The sequence below is a fragment of the Pelodiscus sinensis genome, chromosome 26 (genome assembly GCF_049634645.1).
Source record: "Pelodiscus sinensis isolate JC-2024 chromosome 26, ASM4963464v1, whole genome shotgun sequence".
Classification (NCBI taxonomy): domain Eukaryota; kingdom Metazoa; phylum Chordata; order Testudines; family Trionychidae; genus Pelodiscus; species Pelodiscus sinensis.
The window spans coordinates 19,263,673-19,279,440 of NC_134736.1; the positions used below are offsets into that span (position 1 = coordinate 19,263,673).

Sequence of the window (15,768 nt, forward strand, 5' to 3'; positions counted from 1 at the left end):
ACTGATGTTTACTTTGGTTACATTGATGAGGTAAAGATACAAGACAGGGAAGAAAAATTCAATACATGACAGGAGTAGATCTGTCTGTAATTTGAATAGTCAACTGTTTCCCACAGAGTGGCAGTGCATCTCTCTGAGTGACAATGACACATGTGCTTCTGGTCATATGGGCAGAGACATCCTCTGTACCTCAAAACTACTGTCTCCTATGATGACTTTGGAGCAGATAAGCCAATTTGTATGAATGTCAGCAGTTCTACATACAATGCTTTCTCCTTCCAGCTATTAATGCACCATAATTTTAATTGGCGTAGAGAGGGATGTGACAGCTTTATGAAGAATTTTACATTATAAAGGGATGTACAGGGGGCAAATGAGCATCTTTCAGTGCAACAGATGATTTTTCCTCTTAACTGAATAATGTGTGCGCCCTGGTTAATAAACATCTCAAGTTATCAATCCAGGATGTAGTTATTACCTTGTTAACAATAGGTATCCTGCAATTATCTAATTATAACTACAAGCCAATGCTCTGGACTAGTCAGAACATTCTAAAGTCAATAAGCATGGAGTAACTATGTAAGAGTGTAACACTGAAAGGCGAAGCCGAAACTGGGACTTATGAAGCTTAGTCCATGAACTTCTACTGCAGGAACTAAAACCCATCTGATTATTAACTAAGGCTATAGAGCAGACTCATTATCTCTGTAAGCGGTCTAAGCGCCACTAGACGGGACAGTAGGTATGTAGGTGACAAGAGGACATCACCCAACACATCCCTTTCTCCTACTTCAGAGTTTAGAATGGCAACTAGTTTTAAAAAATCTGATACTTAGCAGCACAATTACAGTGATCCACCTGTATCTCTATAGTGCCATAGTATTAATGCTTCCTGCATAAACAAATGAGGGATTTCCATTGCTGTAGTTTAGATACCGCTCCATATATAGGTTATCAACTCAGCCAAGTCTACAAAAGTATTAGGTTGTCCTAACCCAGTGGTCTCCAACCTTTTTACACCCAAGATCACTTTTTAAGTCTCCGAACAAGTGAAGATCTACCGTCCCGCCCCTTCCTTGAAGCCCCGCCCTCTCTATTCTCCTCTTGTCCATCACTTGCTGTCTCCAGCCCTTACTTACACACTCTGATAAACAGTTTATTTTTAAATTATGCGACGTACAAAAATTAAAATCATGTGTTTATAGTTATGAAATAAATGATCTGGTTTTTATTCATGCTATTTAAATCTAAAATGAAGCATTTATAATTATACATTTTGTGGGGACAGAGTTCTGCGGCGGGGGGCAGAGAACAGGGTTCTGCAGCAGGGGACAGGGTGCCAGTGGGGACAGGAATGGGGACAGAGTTCTGTAGCTGGGAACAGGGGAGTGGGAACAGAATTCTGTGGCTGTAGACAGGGGAGTGGGGACAGAGTTTGGGGAGTGGGGAACAGAATTCTATGGCTAGGGACAGGGGAGTGAGGATGGAGTTCTGTGGCTAGGGATGGGAGTGGGGACAGAGTTTGGGGACTGGAGACGGGAATGGGGATAGTGTTCTGTGGCTGGGGTCAGGGGAGCGGGGACAGAGTTCTGTGGCTGGGGACAGGGGAGCGGGGACAGAGTTCTGTGGCTGGGGTCAGGGGAGCGGGGACAGAGTTCTGTGGCTGGGGTCAGGGGAGTGGGGACAGAGTTCTCTGGCTGGGGTCAGGGGAGTGGGGACAGAATTCTGTAGCTGGGGAGTGGGGTGCCAGTGGAGGCAGAGTCTCCCCTGTATCTACCTCCTCCCAGGATTTCCCCCCCTCCGAGGGAAACTAGCACGTGCCTGTCCCGGGGCCAACCACCCCGCGGTGCAGGGAAGCTCTGCACACGCACGCCTGCCCTGGGGCCAACCCCCTGGTGCAGGAAAACTCCATGCACGCCTGCCCCAGGGCTGACTCACCCCTCCTGTGCAGTGCAGGGAGCTGATGCTCCCTCCCGCAGTACACCCGGCAGAGCAGTTAGTGCTACTTCCGGAATCGCCGGAAGTGGCGCTAAGCTGCGGGAATTCTGTCCATCCCCAGGAAGCCTACACTACCTCCATTTTCACTTGAGATAGGTAGTGGTGCTTCTCCTGGGTGGGAGGGAAATGGGGGCAGGGTGGACAGGACGCCTCGCGATCGACTGGTTGAGGCCTCGCGATCGACCAGTCAATTGCGATCGACCTGTTGGTGACCACGGTCCTAACCAGTGTTCCCGCTAAGATTTTCCATTCTTGAGTGGGTTGAATTTTCTTTTGGGTGGGTTGAAATTTCCTATGTGCAATATCAATATTGAGGTAGTGTGAGGATGTTGCATGGGGAGCACGGGGCCCAAACAGCCGTTTGCACCGCTTGCTCCCCTGCGGTGGCCCGGCTGAGCGGCGCAGAAGTCAGCCGAGCACCATGGTGGGAGGCAACAGCGCTGCCCAGAGGGAACAGTCAGCATTTCAGCGTTACAGAGTCACAGACATTGGGCTACTATATATACAATGTATACTACTTTTCTCCTTGAGGAATAAGGCTAATTTCAAAATAGTTATTTCGAAATAGTGGTAATGTGAATACTCCAGTGCTACTATTTCAAAATAACTACTCCCCAGAGTAATTGAAACTAGCACAGTTTAATTAAAAAAAATTAATTGAGTTTAATTGCAGTTAATCACGTGCACTGTCCCTTTGAAACTCCGCAGCATTTAAAATGTACAGCCCTGCAGTAGCCCGGGATCAGCTGGAGTCCTCAGCTGACCCCTAACTCAGTGCAGCTGCCCCTTTGAAACACCACCCTAGGGGCAGCACTGAAGGAGCCTGGGATCAGCTGGAGTCCCCCGCTGATCCCGGGCTCTGCTCCCGCTGCCCCTTTGAAACGCAGCGGCAGCATTTCAAAGGGTTACTGCTGCACGGACCCTGGGACCAGCTGAAGTCCCTGATTGACTCCAGCTCCATGCAGTGCTGGAGGGGCAGTGGCAGTGCTGTGGAAGCCTGGGATCAGCTCGTGTCCCCAGCTGATCCTGGGTTTCACATTAGTCTGCGCCTTTGAAACACCATGGTGGTGTTTCAAAGGGGCAGCACCATAGGAGCCTGGGGTCAACTGGAGTCCCCAGCTGATCCCGGGCTGTGTTGCGCTGCCCCTTTGAAACACCAGGATGGCACTTCAAAGGGCACAGCACCACACAGCTGCCCCCAGGTGCTGCACCCTTTGAAACGCACCAGCGGCATTTCAAAGGGGCAGCACTGCCCGGAGCCCAGGGTTAGCTGGGGACTCCAGCTGATCCCAGCTTCCTACTGCGCTGCCCCTTTGAAACGCCCTGGCGGCATTTCAAAGGGGCAGCACTGCGGAAATGCCTGCGATTAACATGTCAAAAAAGTAATGTGTTAATTGTGATCTGCATTAATCACAGGCATTAACATGTGTTGACAGCCCTAATTGAAACTAATTACTCCCAAGTGCTTTTTGGGGTTCTACATCAAGGGAGTGGCCTCACTGTAGTGAGGAGAAGCTATTTCGATTTTGTTATTTTGGGAGTTATTACATCAAGTTTCATTATTTCAAAATAGGTTCCTAGTGTAGACATGCCCTGTGTGAGCACTGTATTTCAGAATAAAAGTCACTTTATTCCAAAATAATTATTGCACTCACAAAGCATACTAATAATTCCAGAATAAAATGACTTTTATTCTGGAATAACATGTCAACAAGTGGAACTATTCTGCAATAGCTGCTGAAGAATAATTTACTCCATAATACCTAGTCTGGTCAATTTCTTTTATAAACAAGCCCTTAGTGGTGTTTTTTCTGGCAATATTTGCTCCATTATCTGATTGTTTTTTACAGATACTGTATGGAAGACAATTTTCAGGACCATGCTTTTCTTTTTGTTAACGTTGGTATCACATTTCCTTTTTCTAATCTTCCAGGAGTTCTCCAATCAATGTTAAAATTTTAGATCCATTTTAGCTAGTTCCTTTTTCATCATAGATGAATGTTAACATTGATATAGTCACAATAGAAAAGAAATGTTAACCCATATTGTAAATGTCTATACTGCCACATTTTTCAAAACTGCACTTTTGTTTGTTTGTGAATATCTATTCAAACTTTGAAATATATGTATTTCAATCTTTTTAAATTTCTGTGCAAGTTCTTGTTTCACAAATATTCCTAATTTATTTACAACAAATTTTAGGCACATATGAAAAGTCTAATGGGAAAAAAACAGTGAGTGTTAATGTGAGAATATACTTTAGCAGCCTGATTCTAATAGTTATGATCAGTGCTTTTTTTGTGATGGCGTACCATTACTTTTTTTGGAAACACTCTCCGCTTTCCATCTGCACAGTCCCCAGCTGACCTTGGGAGCACTCGCAGAGCGCTGGACAAAAAGTCGCTCGGGACATGTGGTAATTAAAGGGGCCATGACCACATTTTGGCCCTGGGGATTTTTTGTTGTTGTTGTTGTTCAACAATTTTTTTGGTCGACATCTGATAACCCTAGTACTGGCACTTTCTTTCTTTTTTTTTTTTAAACAAAAAAAGCACTTGTTATGATAATTCAGTGAGATAAGTCAAATTCTAAATTTCAGTATTCACTGAAAACTACCTAGCACAACTGGAATTTTGAGTAGTGGAGACATGGCAGCAGAGGGGAAAAGGGAGCGGTTTATAACTTGGGTGCCACAGTGGCACACATCTGAACAAGCACACAACTTCAATATTGGTGCACAAGACAAAACTCATTCCACTCATGGATGGGAACTCTTAGAGGGAACACCACCAAAGACAAAAGATAAAATCAGGCAGTAGAATGAACCTCACAATAATTGGTGAGATCCTGTGCCTGTCAAATGAAGGTAATGAAATAAATGGGAGGGAAGGGAGTAAATAAAGCAGGACAGTTTCAAATTGACATCACTGTAAATTCAAAATAAATGAAATTGGAGTTTGATAGAGTGGGGCTGAAGCCTGAATTATGCACTATAAGGAGCTCTCAAAATTCTTTCATGGCTTTCAGTGAAAAATCCCAGCTTCCATGCAAATAGACAAATTTGCAGCCACTCTGTCGGAAGTTTTTCAGTCCTGTTCCAAGACTTAGAAAGTTATCACTAAAGCAAGTTCAGTAAGGCTTTTCTTTGTTAACTAGCCAATTAGCCTGTCATAAGACTGGATTTTCAGGTCTCTCCTCCACATCAGTCTTCTCTCCTGAGTCTCCGGTCTCTCACTCCATCTGTCTGTCTGTCTGTCTGTCTCTCTCTCTCCTCCTCCTATTGCCTCCCCCTCTCAGTTCTCCTCCACCTTCTGCCTCCCTCTCTATCTCTTTCTTTCTCTTCTTCCCCTCCTACCTCTCACTCTCCCTTTGTCTTTTCCTCCTCCTCCTCCTGCCTCTCACTCTCTCTCCGCTCCGTCTCTCTCTCTTTCTCTTCTCTCCCTCCTGCCTCTCAATCTCTCTCCACTCTCCTCTGTCTCTGTCAGGGATGCATGCACCCGGATGAGTCCGGCTCCCCGCTGGCCGATTCCCTCTCCCCGCCAGCCAGTTCCTCCTCCCAATTTCCCACAGCCAGCCTCGCTGCCCCTGACTCCCACCCTCCCAACCAGCTTTGCTTCCCGCCAGCCAGCTCGGCGGCCTCTGACCCCCGCCCCTGACCAGCTTTGCTTCCCGCCGGCCGCCTCTCCCCCATTCACCCCTGGCTAGCTACACTGCCTCTGACACCCCCCCCCCCCCGCAGCTCTGCTTCCCACCCTCATCTCCCTTCCCCTCCTCCCAGCTCCTCTCCCGGCCGGTTCCTTCCCCCCTCCGGCCCCCGATCAAGGGTGTCCGTTTTTTTTAACCCTACCCTAGTGACATACACGGCCAGGGGGTGGGGCCGTGTACGTCACTGCTCCTTCCATTTCCCCTCCTGCCGTGGCGCTCAGCTGGGCCGCCGCGGGGAAGCAAGCGGCGCAAGCGGCTGTTTGGGCCCCACACTCTCCATGCAGCACGGAGGCAACAGCGCCCCCCAGAGGTGACTCGTAACTCTACAGCGTTACAGAGTCTCAGACATTGGGCTACTATATATAAGATGCTACTTATGTAACTCTTTCTCCTCCCCTTCCTCCCAGCCATTTCTCAATTAGTGATCAGGTTGTTAGTGTGGGTCAGAAGTGTCTCGGGAACATAGACAAATGGATCCCTCCCTTCCTCTCAGGGCAAGCCCTCACCAAGGGATGCCACCGCTGCCCTGCTACTGTGCCCACCAAGGGGCTCCCAGGTCTTTGATCCAGCCCCCTCTGCACAGTGAGCTCAGGTGAATGGCGACCAGGGCTGGCCAGAAAGACAAGCCTGGCACTTCTGCAAGCCCTGCTAGGGACCAGGCACAGGCCTTACCACGAGGTACTCGCAGGCAGGCCAGCAGGACCCAATTCAAACAATTTCAAGGGGGCTCCGCAGCAATTTTGGTTGAGGGGGAAAAAAAAAAAGCATACAAAATTTCAATGGTGGGGGGCCCCAGGAATATTTTTGATTGAGAAAAACAAAAGAAAACACGGCACATAAAAAATCCCCCACCAACATACACACCCTCCTGCGGCGCAGGAAAACACTGTGCTACATTCACAGCTCCTGCGGCACAGGCAGCCGACATACTCCTACTCCAGGGCCGACGCCCCCTCCCACTGCACGCCTAGCAGGGGCGGCAGATTTGTATAGTTTTTGGTGGTGCCCCATTAGCCACACCTCCTGACCCACATTAACCATGCCCCGACCCCCATTAGCCACACTCTCTAACCCCCATCAACCAGGCCTCTGGAGGTAACATGCTTGGGGCAAGATGGGCACATGACCAGAAGTAAAAGGTGTCATGTCACCCCTCTCAAAGGACTTTTCCCACCATCCTCCTACCAACAGGGATTAGTTTGGCCCACACCAAACCTGCCTCATTCAACTATCCTGCAATTGCATTAACCCAATGTGTGTGACATTAATTCGGGGGCAGAGAGGCTGGGGGAAGTGTTCCCTCTAAGGCTATGTCTACACTCGCAGCTTCTTGTGCAAGAACCCACAGAGCAGCCACACTGTCCACCTGCTCTTGCGCAAGGAAATTTACATTATGGCGTAGTAAGAGAGGGTGTCTTGCGCAAGAGCTACGCTCTTTTCTAACAGGTGTAAGCTCTCTTGCGCAAGAGGGTAGTGTGGATGTTCGGCAGGGATTTCTTGCACAAGAAACTCCTATGGCTAAAATGGCCATCGGGGCTTTCTTGCGCAAGAGAGCGTCCACACTGCCATGCATGCTCTTGCACAAAAACACAGCTCGCACATGGCAGTGTAGACATGTTCTTGCAAAAGACTTCTTGCACAAGAACCCTTGCGAAAGATGTTCTTGCACAAGAAGCTGCCAGTGTAGACATAGCCTAAGAGTTTCCTCCCATGAACAGAATGGATTTTGTATTGTGCACCTGTACTGAGTTGTTTGGATGTACCACTGTGGCACTCAAGTTATTAATAAATATTTTATAAACCTTTACCTTTTCTCTCTGCTGCCATGTCTCCTCCCCTTGCTCCATCAGCTCCCCTGGTGCCTGCTGCCCCCCAACTCCTCATCCTCCTCTGCTGTCCTGACTCCTGCCCTTCTCACTGCCCTCAGCCCTCCTGCGACCTGCCCCCCTCCATCAGCCCTTCTCTCCCCCTGTACCCACTCCTCCAGTAGCCCCACTCTGATCATGTGAGCTACCCCTCTGTGACGTAGTGGGGGTACCTGGCTGGTTTCTATGCACTCCCTTCCTCATGTAAATAAAACTGCCTTATCGACAAGTGTATTTTATTTATTGGGAGGTGAGGGAAGGGTGGCAGGAACGGGTGGTGATGGGAGCGGGAAGTGGGGGAGCAGGAGCATCACTGTGGGCAGAGGTGTAGGAGCAGCTGTGATGTAGTGGGGGTACCTGGCTGGTTTCTATGCTGCTGGCTCTGGGGTAACCCCCACTGGCTGTCGTGGGTACCACGACCCAGCAAAACAGGATGAGTCACTATGCAAACCAGTGGCCAGACACCCCCCATGGAGAGGAACAAAGGAAGGTGGAATGCTGCCCTGGCTGGGGGGCAGGGCTGGAAGAGGGTTAGTTAGTTGCTGTCTGGGGGCATGGAGGAGACAGCCTAGGGAAAGGGGCTGGAGTTTAGGGGCCCAGTCTCCCCCATCTCAAGGGGGCCTGAGGCATCCTAGCCCAGCTCTGTGACCAGATTACATCTGTGCTGTGCTGTATCCTGGAGAGGCAATAAACTTCCTCTATTCCACCGGCTGGTGCAGTCTGTTTGTGCCATTTCGGGGTGCAGGAGACGGGGGACCCCCAACGTGCCATCACACCCTCCTCATCCCCTTTTCTAACACCTCTCTCTACACACCTGTCCTGTTTCTCTCCTCCAGTGCTGGTCCCTCCCCTGCAGGTGTCTGCCCTTCTGCTTCACCCCCAGAATCCCCTGGCACCTGCACCTTCCCTTAGCCCTGCATCCTCCTGGTGTCCCCCCTTCCCTTACTGCTCCTGCCCCCTTTGCCCTCCTTTTCTCTGATGCCCACCCCCTCACCACTCTCTGACCCCGTGTGACAGACCGGGCCGTGTCCAGGCACAGCTGAGGGCGTCCGCTCAGGGCGAATTGCTCAACTTTGGGGTTCCTTACAGCCCCCAGACTCCAAACAGGCCACAAACCAGTCCCACAGAGAGCTTCAGCAGCCTGCCTGGAGCCTCACGAGCAAACCCCTCCGACACTCCAGCAATATCCATGCCCCAGGTGGCCCCGGGCCTATACACAGGTGGGGGGCCTTAGCACCCAATCCCACCTACCCCGAACAAGTTATGTCTGGTTCCAAGAAACCAGCCACAGATCCCTGGTCAATTTACCCTCTGGACCTTACCCACAAATCACGCTGAGCCAATCCTTTAGCATCTAACATCTAAAGGTTTATTACCACAGGAAAGAAAAGCATGAGAGTAAGGTTGCTAAAGAATAATACATTACATGCATCAAATCTCCCAGTCCTCGATGCAGGCTCTAGCAGAGATGTTACAGCTGCTGGTTTAAAAGTTCTTGTTGCACATCCTAGAATCAGGATGTGTTCACAGGTCTTTCCAGCTCTTTGATCCCTGCACTGCTGCCTCTTGGATGAAGTGCTGAGCTGAGAACAAAGATAGAGACCACCACATGGCCTATTTATCCCTCCTTCCTGGTCTCTTCTTGGCTACAGCAGGTCACCTGGTCCACGGCTTATTCCTGTGTCCCCTGCTGGTAGCTTTTAGGTACGAGTTACCACTCATTCTTTAGGTGTGTCCTTGGCCCATTGAGTGCCATTGTCCCACAAGGCCTCGCTGATTAGCATGTCTATAGGCCAGGCTCTGCCCACTGCTCAATTACATGCAGAGAAATATTCAGTATCTACACAGAATCCTAACTACACACACAGACATTATACAATCATATGACTAGTGTACATAGGATCAGCAGACAGTAAGCTCCTATTCAATACCTCACATGGCCCCCTTCTATACCATTTTTGGGGCCAACACCCCCACCTATGGGTGCATCAGTGATCTGGCTGCTCCCCTCAAGATCCAGTAACGTGACATCCCGTTCCCCTCCTGTCCCTCCTGTGCCCACACACGACTTGCTCCATCCCCTCCTTTCTCATGCCTACCTCTTCTTTCAAATCTTCTCCTAGCACTTCCCCCTCAGCCCTCTAGCCCCCAATTCCCTTCCCCTCTCCTCTGCTCTCCTCTCCCAGCATCACCCTGTCCCCCCCTCCACTGACACCTCCCCTCCTGCCCTTTTCCTCATTGTCTGCACTTGGCCCCCTGGCATTTGTCTCTCCTTCACGCTGTCCCTTGGTGCCTTCCCCTTTCTTCCCCCTCCCGCTCCGCACAAGCCCTTTCCTCTCCCACCCTTTTTTCCCCTCCACACAAGCCCCTTCCTCTTCCACCCCTGTCCCCTAGTTTTCCCCTCCCCCACCTTCTGCTTTCCACTTTGCGGGGCCGGAGTCTGCACTCAGACTCTGAACCCGGAGCTAGGCCGATCAGCATAACGCGGCACCGAGCAGTTTTAAAGTCCCAGGCTGTGACGTCACGTCACACCTGGGTGTCTACCCACTCACTTGGGAACACTGCACATGGCGGCGGCAGCAGCCGGCAGCGCGCACCAGCGAGGAGGAGCCGCACTAAAAGCTGCGCACGGCAGGGACGGGATGGGGCTGAGGGGGACGCTCTGGGGACGGGGTGGGAGGATGTGCGGGGGGGGGGGTAGGTGGGGTCCGGGGACCGCTCCAGGCAGGGCCAGAGGAAAGACCCAGCTCCAAATATTGCTGGGCCTCCCCCCCGGAGCATGGGCACCACGAACCCATATAACTTACTGCACATGGCGCCCGGCACACTTCCAGGTTCAGGGCACGGGGCCCCTTTAGGTGCGGGGCCCGATTCAGGAGAATGGGATGAATCGGCCTAAGGCAGGTCCTGCTGACCAGGGTCTGTCCAGGTGCATACGAGCCCCCATCAAGGCTTGGCTCCTCTGGACCCAGCCATCCCCACCGCTCACCTGAGCAGCATACAGTGCTAACAGCAACTCCCCCTCCCCAGTGTCTGGGAGAGATGGAGTATAGTCAGACAGGAAGCTTGTGCAATGCTAAGCCCTATGCAAGACATGGGAATGTGCACTCCTGCCTGGTATATGTATTTAGCAGAACTGCCTGTAGGTAGAGATGCTCCTGTATGGAGGAGGTAACCGGTTTAGCCTCGGGAGAGCTTGTTTTTACCTGAAATAACATGGAAGCAAGTACCTGCAACATTTTTCCCTTCCACACATTAACTTGTGTCCATTTAAATGTATACAGGAGCAGTGCTGCTTTGCCTCCACATGGCCAGGGATACTGCAAGGAGCTGCTTCCTTCTTCTAGCTCAACACCGGCATCTGCTTGCCAGGGGCCTGCACATCTCTGCCAGCAGCTCCGAGCGCCAGCCTCCTCCTCCCAGGCGCTTCAGACACAGATGAGTTCAGTTCCGGCGTTTGCATCACTCTCTCCCCTTTGCAAACCAGGCCCGGGGGGGGGTTGCACAGACAGGACGGTGCTCACTTGGCAGGCTCACAGGATGGTTTATTAGGGGCTGAGCTCCCGTGGCCGGGCCCGCTCCCCCAGCTCAACCAGCGGGAGAGACAGTCGCAGCCACAGAGACCCAAGGAATCCGGGCAAGAAGCGAACTCGCATTTCGGAGCAGAGGGGGGAGGCTCCGTTTGTCCCCAGATCGCTCCGTGAGGCGGCAGCAGAGCGAGGACAGGAGCCCCGCCCCCCGAGCCCGGTCTCATCCCTTCGCGGGAGGAGCTGCCCCCGCGATAGGGAGGGGGCGGGGCTACGCCCGTGGCGCGCGGGGGGCGGGGCGCCGTGTTTGGGCGGGAAAGGCTCTGAGGGGAGGCGAGGGGCTCGCGCCGGGTCACCTCCCGCTAATTTCCCTTCCCCGGCCGGGCCCGGACTCGGCCGCCATGGCCGTGCCCTTCGTGGAGGACTGGGACCTGGTGCAGACCCTGGGCGAAGGCGCCTACGGAGAGTGAGTGGGGCTTAGCCGGGGGTCAGGCCGAGGCTGGGCCGGGGGCGCGCGCGGGACACAGCCCGGAGGGCAGCCAGTGGGACTGTCACACTTGCTTGGTCGGCAGCAGCCAGGCGCGGACCAAGCCCTGCTACGGCCCGGCAACTGGAGTGTGTGTGTGTGTGGGGGGGGCTGCCCGCCCAGCCCCTGCCCAGCCCCTGCCAACTGGAGTGTGTGTGTGTGTGGGGGGGGGGGCTGCCCGCCCAGCCCCTGCCCAGCCCCTGCCAACTGGAGTGTGTGTGTGTGGAGGGGGGGGCTGCCCGCCCAGCCCCTGCCCACTGGAGTGTGTGTGTGGGGGGGGGCTGCCCGCCCAGCCCCTGCCCACTGGAGTGTGTGTGTGTGGAGGGGGGGTTCCTGCCGGGGGGGGTTCCCGCGGGGTTCCCGCCCAGCCCCTGCCCACTGGAGCGTGTGTGTGGGGGGGGGGCTGCCCGCCCAGCCCCTGCCCACTGGAGTGTGTGTGTGTGGGGGGGGGGCTGCCCGCCCAGCCCCTGCCCACTGGAGTGTGTGTGTGTGGGGGGGGGGCTGCCCGCCCAGCCCCTGCCCACTGGAGTGTGTGTGTGGGGGGGGGGCTGCCCGCCCAGCCCCTGCCCACTGGAGTGTGTGTGTGGGGGGGGGCTGCCCGCCCAGCCCCTGCCAACTGGAGTGTGTGTGGGGGGGGGGGGGGCTGCCCGCCCAGCCCCTGCCCACTGCAGTGTGTGTGTGGGGGGGGGGGCTGCCCGCCCAGCCCCTGCCCACTGCAGTGTGTGTGTGTGTGTGGGGGGGGGCTGCCCGACCAGCTCCTGCCCGCCCAGCCCCTGCCCAGCCCCTGCCAACTGGAGTGTGTGTGGGGGGGGGCTGCCCGCCCAGCCCCTGCCCACTGCAGTGTGTGTGTGTGTGTGTGGGGGGGCTGCCCGACCAGCTCCTGCCCACTGGAGTGTGTGTGGGGGGGGGGGGGGCTGCCCGCCCAGCCCCTGCCCACTGGAGTGTGTGTGTGTGGGGGGGCTGCCCGCCCAGCCCCTGCCCACTGGAGTGTGTGTGTGGGGGGGAGGCTGCCCGCCCAGCCCCTGCCCACTGGAGTTTGTGTGTGTGTGTGGGGGGGGCTGCCTGCCCAGCCCCTGCCAACTGGAGTGTGTGTGTGTGGAGGGGGGGGCTGCCCGCCCAGCCCCTGCCCAGCCCCTGCCAACTGGAGTGTGTGTGTGGGGGGGGGGGCTGCCCGCCCAGCCCCTGCCCACTGGAGTGTGTGTGTGTGGAGGGGGGGTTTTCGCCGGGGGGGGTTCCCGCCCAGCCCCTGCCCACTGGAGTGTGTGTGGGGGGGGGGGCTGCCCGCCCAGCCCCTGCCCAGCCCCTGCCAACTGGAGTGTGGGGGGGGGGGGGCTGCCTGCCCAGCCCCTGCCCACTGGAGTGTGTGTGTGTGGAGGGGGGGTTCCTGCCGGGGGGGGTTCCCGCCCAGCCCCTGCCCGGGGGGGGTTCCCGCCCAGCCCCTGCCCACTGGAGCGTGTGTGTGGGGGGGGGCTGCCCGCCCAGCCCCTGCCCACTGGAGTGTGTGTGTGTGTGGGGGGGGCTGCCCGCCCAGCCCCTGCCCACTGGAGTGTGTGTGTGTGTGGGGGGGGCTGCCCGTCCAGCCCCTGCCCACTGGAGTGTGTGTGTGTGGGGGGGGGGCTGCCCGCCCAGACCCTGCCCACTGGAGTGTGTGTGTGTGGGGGGGGGGGGCTGCCCGCCCAGCCCCTGCCCACTGGAGTGTGTGTGTGTGGGGGGGGGGGGCTGCCCGCCCAGCCCCTGCCCACTGGAGTGTGTGTGTGGGGGGGGGGCTGCCCGCCCAGCCCCTGCCCACTGCAGTGTGTGTGTGGGGGGGGGGGGCTGCCCGCTCAGCCCCTGCCCACTGGAGTGTGTGTGGGGGGGGCTGCCCGCCCAGCCCCTGCCCACTGGAGTGTGTGTGTGTGGGGGGGGCTGCTCGCCCAGGCCCTGCCCACTAGAGTGTGTGTGTGGGGGGGGGGCTGCCCGCCCAGCCCCTGCCTGGGGGGGGTTCCCGCCCAGCCCCTGCCCACTGGAGTGTGTGTGTGGGGGGGGGGGCTGCCCGACCAGCCCCTGCCCACTGGAGTGTGTGTGGGGGGGGGGGGCTGCCCGCCCAGCCCCTGCCCACTGGAGTGTGTGTGTGGGGGGGAGGCTGCCCGCCCAGCCCCTGCCCACTGGAGTTTGTGTGTGTGGGGGGGGGGGCTGCCCACCCAGCCCCTGCCCACTGGAGCGTGTGTGTGTGTGGGGGGGGGGGCCTGCCCGCCCAGCCCCTGCCCACTGGAGCGTGTGTGTGTGTGGGGGGGGGGCTGCCCGCCCAGCCCCTGCCCACTGGAGCGGGTGTGTGTGTGGGGGGGGGAGCTGCCCGCCCAGCCCCTGCCCACTGGAGTGGGTGTGTGTGTGGGGGGGGGGGGCTGCCCGCCCAGCCCCTGCCCACTGGAGCGTGTGTGTGGGGGGGGGGGCTGCCCGCCCAGCCCCTGCCCACTGGAGTGTGTGTGTGGGGGGGGGGGGCTGCCCGCCCAGCACCTGCCCACTGGAGTGTGTGTGGGGGGGGGGCTGCCCGCCCAGCCCCTGCCCACTGGAGTGTGTGTGTGTGTGGGGGGGCTGCCCGCCCAGCCCCTGCCCACTGGAGTGTGTGTGTGTGGGGGGGGCTGCCCGCCCAGCCCCTGCCCACTGGAGTGTGTGTGTGGGGGGGGGGGGCTGCCTGCCCAGCCCCTGCCCACTGGAGTGTGTGTGTGTGTGGGGGGGCTGCCCGCCCAGCCCCTGCCCACTGGAGTGTGTGTGTGTGGGGGGGGCTGCCCGCCCAGCCCCTGCCCACTGGAGTGTGTGTGTGTGGGGGGGGCTGCTCGCCCAGGCCCTGCCCACTAGAGTGTGTGTGTGGGGGGGGGGGCTGCCCGCCCAGCCCCTGCCCGGGGGGGGTTCCCGCCCAGCCCCTGCCCACTGGAGTGTGTGTGTGGGGGGGGGGGCTGCCCGCCCAGCCCCTGCCCACTGGAGTGTGTGTGTGTGGGGGGGGGGCTGCCCGCCCAGCCCCTGCCCACTGGAGTGTGTGTGTGGGGGGGGGGCTGCCCGCCCAGCCCCTGCCCACTGCAGTGTGTGTGTGGGGGGGGGGCTGCCCGCTCAGCCCCTGCCCACTGGAGTGTGTGTGGGGGGGGCTGCCCGCCCAGCCCCTGCCCACTGGAGTGTGTGTGGGGGGGGGGGCTGACCGCCCAGCCCCTGCCCACTGGAGTGTGTGTGGGGGGGGGAGGCTGCCCGCCCAGCCCCTGCCCACTGGAGTTTGTGTGTGTGTGGGGGGGGGGCTGCCCACCCAGCCCCTGCCCACTGGAGCGTGTGTGTGTGTGTGGGGGGGCCTGCCCGCCCAGCCCCTGCCCACTGGAGCGTGTGTGTGTGTGGGGGGGGGGCTGCCCGCCCAGCCCCTGCCCACTGGAGCGGGTGTGTGTGTGTGGGGGGGGGCTGCCCGCCCAGCCCCTGCCCACTGGAGTGGGTGTGTGTGTGGGGGGGGGGGGCTGCCCGCCCAGCCCCTGCCCACTGGAGCGTGTGTGTGGGGGGGGGGGCTGCCCGCCCAGCCCCTGCCCACTGGAGTGTGTGTGTGGGGGGGGGGGGCTGCCCGCCCAGCACCTGCCCACTGGAGTGTGTGTGGGGGGGGGGCTGCCCGCCCAGCCCCTGCCCACTGGAGTGTGTGTGTGTGGGGGGGGGGGCTGCCCGCCCAGCCCCTGCCCACTGGAGTGTGTGTGTGTGGGGGGGGGGGCTGCCTGCCCAGCCCCTGCCCACTGGAGTGTGTGTGTGTGGGGGGGGGCTGCCCGCCCAGCCCCTGCCCACTGGAGTGTGTGTGTGTGGGGGGGGCTGCCTGCCCAGCCCCTGCCCACTGGAGTGTGTGTGTGGGGGGGGGGGCTGCCTGCCCAGCCCCTGCCCACTGGAGTGTGTGTGTGTGGGGGGGGGCTGCCCGCCCAGCCCCTGCCCACTGGAGTGTGTGTGTGTGGGGGGGGCTGCCCGCCCAGCCCCTGCCCACTGGAGTGTGTGTGTGTGGGGGGGGCTGCTCGCCCAGGCCCTGCCCACTAGAGTGTGTGTGTGGGGGGGGGGGCTGCCCGCCCAGCCCCTGCCCGGGGGGGGTTCCCGCCCAGCCCCTGCCCACTGGAGTGTGTGTGGGGGGGGGGCTGCCCGCCCAGCCCCTGCCCACTGGAGT

The 15,768-nt window shown here is 58.0% G+C and overlaps 1 protein-coding gene across 2 annotated transcripts in view; it reads left to right on the forward strand.

Moving 5' to 3' along the window:
* The first annotated feature begins 11,375 nt into the window (after nt 1-11,375).
* The window catches only part of LOC102451245 (serine/threonine-protein kinase Chk1), a 75,634-nt gene continuing 71,241 nt past the window's right edge, over nt 11,376-15,768 (forward strand). For both annotated transcript variants that reach the window (XM_075909326.1, XM_075909328.1), the window contains exon 1: nt 11,376-11,561. In XM_075909326.1, coding sequence (XP_075765441.1) covers nt 11,497-11,561 — 65 coding nt within the window. In that variant the 5' untranslated portion in view covers nt 11,376-11,496. The remainder of the gene's footprint in view (nt 11,562-15,768) is intronic.